This window comes from Myotis yumanensis, unplaced genomic scaffold, assembly GCF_028538775.1.
Source record: "Myotis yumanensis isolate MYYU_CA2020_CCGP unplaced genomic scaffold, mMyoYum1.0.hap1 SCAF_3, whole genome shotgun sequence".
Lineage (NCBI taxonomy): Eukaryota > Metazoa > Chordata > Mammalia > Chiroptera > Vespertilionidae > Myotis > Myotis yumanensis.
In genome coordinates, this window is record NW_027223754.1 from 162123946 (window position 1) to 162131733 (window position 7788).

General features: G+C 57.4%; 1 protein-coding gene across 1 annotated transcript; it reads left to right on the forward strand.

Annotated features, from left to right (window-relative positions):
- Positions 1-1501: 1501 nt before the first annotated feature.
- SP7 (Sp7 transcription factor) lies at positions 1502-7788 on the forward strand. The gene is given in 4 exon segments (XM_070407732.1): positions 1502-1522; positions 5891-5953; positions 5956-6009; positions 6514-7788. Coding segments are annotated over 4 exon segments (1413 nt in total).

The window sequence follows — 7788 nt, forward strand, 5'->3', positions numbered from 1 at the left end:
TCAAGGGATGATTTGATGTGTGGCCAAGAGGGGTCTGGGAGGGTAACTGGCAAGGAATAATGGAGGCTAGAAGGACATACCTTTTGGGGGGCTTAATCCAAAGGGGCCAGGCTTGGGCATGGATGAGCTGAGCCAATGGCCTTCTACTCCTACACTCATTCCTGCCTGCCTTAATTTCCCCAGAATCAGAAGATCCAGGTTCTGGTCCATAGAGTGAGGTAGGCCCAGGTGCCACTTCCTAGGAGGCATTGGGAAGAAGACTGGGGAATCCCCAGCCTGTGCCAAGCCCTCCTCCACTCTCTACCCCTTCCTCCAGGCCTTGCTCTGGGACCTACCTCAGTGATCCTAAAAGCCTGGGCAGCAAAAGCCTTCACCCCAGAGTTCTCCCTCCTGTCTTTCATAATACACATGTACACACACACACATGCATGTACACACACATGCACATACACACTGCTCTCCTGATCTAGAGGCGGGTGACTGGGGAAACAAGCATCTCTGTGGTCAACTCGGGTGTGTATGTGGTGTGTGTGCCTCCAGCCATGTCACTGAGCTCATTTGTGTGTGAGTTTGTGTTCATTCATGACAGCGGCTGTGTCCGTGTGGGCAGCACTCCGTGTACGTGTGCATGGATCATCCTATGTTTGTCCATGAGTGTGTATGCTGTGTGTTCCAGTCTCTCTGTGTGAGTGTCGTCCCCAATCCCCCATCCCCCCCCTGGATCTCTAATTAGTGGTTTGGGGTTTGTTCCTTTTCCCTCCTGTTCCTTCCCTCAGCGGCAGCAGCAGCAGCAGCAGCAGTCTCAGCAGCAGGAGCAGCAGCCGAGCAGCAGCCAGGACGCCGGAGTCAGTAGGATTGTAGGATTGGAGCCCAAGTGGCAGCAAGAGTGGAGCTGGCCTGGGAGAGGAGCCGAGCCCTCCCAGGACCCTCAGGCCACCTCCTGCCTGCGCTCCCACTGCCAGACCTCCAGAGAGGAGAGACCCAGGACAGCCAGCCCCAGATCCCCCAGGTATCTGACACTGGGGGGCGCAGGGAGGGGTTCCCATAGATGCCCATGGGATTGCTGGGGGCGGGGGTGTGGGACACCTGGGCCCACCAACCTTTCAACCCTTCTCCTCAGCAGCCCCCAGGACGCCCTGACTACTTGCCCATGTCCTTGTCCCCCTCCAGCTTCCACCCCTTCCCGGGGAGCCCTTTCTCCTCTCCCGCCCAAATCCCTTCTTTGGGGAGCTCAGCAAATGGAGCAGGAAATTTGGACCCTCTGCCTCCCTCTCTCGCCCTGCTCATTGGATCCGGAGCCTTCTCCTCTGGGAAAGCTGTAATTAGAGGGTGGATCCCTACAGACAGAGAGCAGCCCCCCCACTCCCACCCCCCAGTCCCTTCTAACTTTAGATCTCTTCTCTCCCATTCTCCCATTCTCCCTCCCTCTCCCTCTCCTTCTTTCTGCGGCTCGGCTCTCTCCATCTGCCTGGCTCCTTGGGACCCGTTCCCCAGCCTCAGGATGGCGTCCTCCCTGCTTGAGGTAACTGCCCCCTCTCCCTCCCAGGACACCAGCCACAATCTCAATGGTCCTACTCCCTCCCCGCCCGCCCCCGACCTCCCAACTCACTCAGACAGTTGCTGTGGTGCTTGTCACTCTCAAGGGTCCCTCTGATGAGGAGAGAGGAGTGGGGTTAGAGGAGGGGGAGAAGGGGGCAGGAGAAAGGACGGGGAGGGAGGGAGATCAGGATCAGGGGTCAGAGAGCAGTCTAAGGAAGAGGAAAGGAGATTAGGCAAAAAGAAGGCAGGACCCCTAAGGTCAACCAAGCACACCAACTCTGAGGAATGCAAAGGGGATGGAGAAAGGAGCTGGTGGAGGGGGCGGGTGGGGAAAGAAGGGTGGGAGATAGGTAAGCTGGTAGCACACAGGGGCAGAAAGAGAAGGTGATGGGACTGGTTGAGCGGGCACAGAGTGACAACTGGGTTCAGTTTCTTGGGGGTCCTGTCTCCTGAGCGGTGTCTTGTCTGGTCTGTAGGTGGGAAGGGGCTGGGCCTCTGGGCTGGTGTGTACAGGAGAGGAGGTGGGCTATGAGAAAAGGCAGAAGGGCAGCCCTGTGCTCCAGTGCCTGAGCGGGGGCTGACCAGAGGAACCGGGCCCAGGCCTGAGAGGAACCAAGGAGGAGGGCCAGGGTCTGAGGCCGCCTGCCCGGCTCACAAATATTTAGCTTTCAGCCAAAGACAAACTCAGCTCTATTTTGGGAGTGGGAGGCTCCAGGGCGGACTGGGCCACTTCCCCTCCAGGCTGGGACCCCAGCATCTCTTTCCTCTGGCACTGGGCATGGAGGGAACTAGGGTATCATCGGGGTCAGGATTTAGGGGTCTTGAGAAATCACTGATTCTACCAGGGTTCCTGAGGGAATCATGGCACATAGTTGGAAAGGGGGACTCAGCAATTCAGAGCCTGTTTTATAACGTCCTGAGTTTTCTCGGCTTCTCGGTCTCTGACTCTGTTTCTCAGTCACCATCTCTGACCTGCTGTCTGGGTCCCACCACAGGAATTTGTAGCCAGAGAGCCCTCCCTTAAAGCCGACCTCCTTACGTGGCCTTGGATCTTCCATATCCATGGGCACCTCAGAAGCCCCCATGGCTGTTTCCTGTGCCCTAGCTCAGGTCCCAGGGGTGATGGGCCAAACAGGAAGCCAACTCATTCAGCCTGCAGGAGAGGTGTGTGTGTGAGACGGCACCGGAGTCTTAATGCCTGTGTTTATTGGCCTGAGTGTAAGTGTTAGAATGTAAAGCAGTGACTGCATGCGTGGCTGGCTTTTTGAGAGCACAGGGGTGTGTGTGTGTGTGTGTGTGTGTGTGTGTAAGCTGGGACATATTTGTTAGTCCAGGTGGGGAATGGTGTATGTGTAAGGCTGAGAGAGAGTTTGTGACTGAATTTGAGGGAATGACATACAAGCTAATGGGGTGGACGCCATGTCCCTTGTCAGTACTCTGTACCCAGTCAGGAGTCCCAAGTGTTGCAATGAGAGCAAACTGCTCTCCCTGTCATCTCTCCACTAGACTCTCTATTGAGCCATCATTGAAACACCGGTTGGTCTTGAGGAAGCAGGAGGACTAAGGTGCATGGAAATCTTGGGTCCACCCAAGACAGGGGCAGTGTCAGTGGGTGTGGGCGTCACACCAGAGTTGCCAGCGTGGCACTGGTGCCTGGGGGAAAGGGACCCAAAGGCCTGCTGGAAAGACAACAGACTGGGATAGCACTTGGCAAGAGGAATTGCCATGAAAACTGGGTTTCCATGTCCCTCACTCCCTGTGAGCTGGAGATGTTCCAACATAAAGGCATTCCAGTCCCTCTGTGTCTTTTACCAATTTGGGGGCACCTGGGCCCTCAGCTATCCTTCTCCTTCTCCGCAGCCACCACCACCAGGAATCCCTCAGCCTGGTATGGGTGGGATCTTTTTTTAAAAAAAATATATTTTATTGATTTTTTTACAGAGAGGATAGAGAGTTGGAAACATCGATGAGAGAGAAACATCCATCAGCTGCCTCCTGCACACCCCCCACTGGGGATGTGCCCGCAACCAAGGCACATGCCCTTGACCGGAATCAAACCTGGGACCTTTCAGTCCGCAGGCCAACGCTCTATCCACTGGGCCACACCGGTTAGGGCTGGGTGGGATCTTTGACAGTGGGAAGAACTTGGGGTTCAGACAGGGAAGCAGTGGCTGCTTGATGGGAAGCTCGCCTGGCCTGAGTGAGATGCAGGAGAGCAGGGAGGAGGGGTACATGGCGGTCAGGGCCAGGTGGAGATGGAGAATTGGAAGTTGGGAGAACTAAACAACTTGGGAGGAGGTTGAAAAAGTGGACAACTGGAAACTGGGACCTTGGGTGCTCAGAACCTATGGCCAGTCAGTCCTCAGATATACAGTGAGTGAATATTCCAGGGGGAGGTCAGCCTGGCGCTGTGAACACCTTCCCAGCTGCACATCTGGCTGAGAGAGCTGGGACAGCTCTTGTTCCTCCTTCAGAGGTCCCCCTCCATACTTGAAGTCTGCTCCGAGTTGTTGTTTAAGGAATAGTGGGTGGGAGAAGGGAGGCGGAAAAACAATTGGAAGGTAAGACTCCTGGGTCCTGAAAAGGTCATGCATTTGATTAGGTATGAGGGCTCATATTTAGAACCCCTCTCCCCACTTCTCAGGAGAGCGCAAGCAGCCAGAGAAGGAAACCGAGTCTATGGATAAACTTAGCCAGGGGCCCAGCTCTTGGCTCCTGGAACAGTCTGAGCGGCCTGACAGCTCACTCCCTTTTCCTTGCCTCCAGGGCCCCGGAGGGGCTCAGCTCCCCAGGGCTGGGGTCTCCTGTTGGCCTGGGGCTGCTTGCCTTCTTTCACCCCTCCTCCCCTCCCCACAGCTGGGTGGGGTCCCTGGGCTTGGCTGAGGGCCCCTGTGGCCACAGTGTGAGGGCCGGGCGGGGGACGGCGTCGGCGTTTTTAAAAATAAACCGACCGCAGGGAAACCAACGGAGCCGGCCCGGGCTGGGCAGAGGGGGAGGGGGCGGTCAGGGGTAGAAGGCGGGAGAAGCGGCCTGGTCTGGGGGTGTTTTGGGGCCCAGCACCGCGGTGGTTTTCTTAGGTAGGAAATCTGCTTTCTTCCCTCCCCTCCTCCTCCCCCTTTCCTCTTCCTCCTGTTCCTTTCTGTTTTCCTTTGCCTTCCTAGCCCAGTCTCTTTCCATCACCTCTCTTTGTTTATACTGGTTGCCTCCAGCTCCCTCCCTTTTGTCTTTCCACCTTTCTGCTCTTTTGGGTCCCTGCCGGTTCTGCCCCAAAGCCAGTGTCCCCTCTGTTCCCTTCCCCCACCTCTGGGGGCTTTTACATCAGTCCCTCGCCCTGTGCCCAGTGCTTGGCTCCCGAGTCTCTGCGTCTCTGCCTCTCCCCTTCCTACTCCATGTTTCTCTCTCCCTTTCTGCTGGGACCCTGCTCCTGCCCCAGCTGCTACCCCGCCTCAGCCCACCCTCTGCTTGGGGCATCAGAGGCTCCCTCTGCAACCCTGGCTGGGAAGCACCAGGGCTTTCATCGTGGCCAGATCTGAGGAAGGTTTTGGTGGCCCAGATTTGGGAGTCCATGTCCATGGGGTAGTTGGGCAGGGGGAGCATCAGGTTTGCACGTGGGGAGCAGTGCAGGAGTGTTGGCTGCACACACCTTTCACTGCAACCCCAAGACCCTACCTGGCCCTACCTTGAGGATTGGTGTCACACACACACATGCTGGCAGGCAGGTCTGGGAACCCTGGGCGCCTGGGTTCCTTTTCAGCTTTACTGAAGGCACCACCAAGTACATTGGCTTTTGAGGATCCCAGTCAGGGAACTGTCCAGGGTCAGCTTTTGAGGACATCTTTTTTTTTTTTCTTTTTGGTGGGATTCTCAGTAATGGATGCCTATCTGTGCCAGCCAGGAATTCTGGAGGGCACCTCCTCCTAGGCTGTCCCAGGGAGGAGTACCAGGCTCCTGAGGGAGGACTAGTCTGGTAGCAACAGCAGGATGGGCATTAAGGGCATTCTCAAAGACCCTCATGCCCCACATCTACATAGCTTTCTTCACTCACTGCGCCGGAAGGGTGAAGAGAGACCAGCTACTTGGGCTGTGGGCTACGTGTTCAGGGACACTGAGGCATGGAGGGGTGTGGCTGTGAGCCTGTATCGTAGCCACCCCAATTTCTTACCCTGGAGGGGCATGAGGACTTCAAGCTCTTCCACCCCACAAAAGGGGTACCAGCTGGCTCCACGAAGCAGGAGGTGCCCACTGCCCGCTTGAAAGACATTCTTGCCTCAGCCACAGCCTTGGCTTGGCGGCAGCCCTGTTCCCTCTCAATGTCTCAGTGTCTCAGCCATCGCTTCCTCTTGCTCCCAAGGCTCAGAGTCCCTGCCAAGAGATTCCTTACCAGGGACATGAGGACAAGGCCTTGGGGAGACCAGCCTGGGCCACTGCCTTAGTCAGGAGCTGAAGTGGAGACAGGAAGTGAAATACGGGGTAATTCTGGGGAAATCTGGAATGGGGGTCACTACAGTCCCCTTATATTTTTCCTCCTTCCCAGGCTGCTCTTTGAGCCTCATCTTTCCTCTCCAAGTCCCTGACTATGGCCTCTGCTCCAGACCGCTCCCAGGGATCAGGATCCCTAATTCTTACCTCATCCAGGTGTGGCAGCTCTTCTCCAGGCCCTTTAATAGGCATCTCCTGTTTCTCTGAGGCTTTTGCCTACCCCCAGCTACATCACAGGGAACCCTGCTTCTCGCCTCCTTAGCTGGGTGTTAAGCGGTAGTCTTGGCTTCCGCTATCCTTCCACAATGCCACCTGAGCTCTGGCCTGGGACCCAGTCCTCGCTGGCCCCTCCTCTTACCTCTACTTCCCCATTCCCTCCAATTCTTCCCTGACCCCTCTGTTCTCTTCTTCTTGTGTCCAGGTTGAAAGCCTAGAGTTTACCATCTCTCTGCATTCTCCTCCTCTCCCCTAAGTACTGCTTCCATGTCTCCCCAGGAGGAAGCTCACTATGGCTCCAGTCCCCTGGCCATGCTGACGGCGGCGTGTAGCAAATTTGGTGGCTCCAGCCCTCTGCGGGACTCAACAACACTGGGCAAAGCAGGAACAAAGAAACCGTACTCTGTGGGCAGTGACCTCTCCGCTCCAAAAACCATGGGGGATGCCTACCCAGCCCCCTTTTCAGGCACCAATGGGCTCCTCTCACCTGCAGGCAGTCCTCCAGCACCCACCTCGGGCTATGCCAATGACTACCCTCCCTTTTCTCACTCTTTCCCTGGGCCCACGGGCACCCAGGATCCTGGGCTCCTAGTGCCCAAGGGACACACTTCTTCTGACTGCCTGCCTAGTGTCTACACCTCTCTGGACATGGCACACCCCTATGGCTCCTGGTACAAGGCAGGCATCCATGCAGGCATCTCACCAGGCCCTGGCAATGCTCCTACACCTTGGTGGGACATGCACCCTGGGGGCAACTGGCTAGGAGGAGGGCAGGGCCAGGGTGATGGGCTGCAAGGGACACTGCCCACAGGCCCTGCTCAGCCTCCATTGAACCCCCAGCTACCCACCTACCCAGCCGACTTTGCCCCCCTTAATCCAGCCCCCTACCCAGCTCCTCACCTTCTGCAACCAGGGCCTCAGCATGTCTTACCCCAAGATGTCTACAAATCCAAGGCAGTGGGCAATAGTGGGCAGCTGGAGGGGAGTGGTGGAGCCAAAACCCCTCGTGGCACAGGCACAGGGGGCAGTGGTGGGTATGGGGGCAGTGGAGCAGGGCGCTCCTCCTGTGACTGCCCTAACTGCCAGGAGATAGAGCGCCTGGGGGCAGCAGCGGCTGGGCTGCGGAAGAAGCCCATCCACAGCTGCCACATCCCGGGCTGTGGCAAGGTGTATGGCAAGGCCTCGCACCTGAAGGCGCACTTACGCTGGCACACGGGCGAGAGGCCCTTCGTCTGCAACTGGCTCTTCTGTGGCAAGAGGTTCACCCGTTCGGATGAGCTGGAGCGCCACGTGCGCACTCACACCCGGGAGAAAAAGTTCACCTGCCTGCTCTGCTCCAAGCGCTTTACCCGGAGTGACCACCTGAGCAAACACCAACGCACCCATGGCGAGCCAGGCCCAGGGCCCCCACCCAGCGGCTCCAAGGAGCTGGGGGAGGGCCGCAGCGTGGGGGAAGAGGAGGCCAACCAGACACCCCGACCTTCAGCTTCTCCGGCACCGCCAGAAAAAGCCCCCGAAGGCAGCCCGGAGCAGAGCAACCTGCTGGAGATCTGA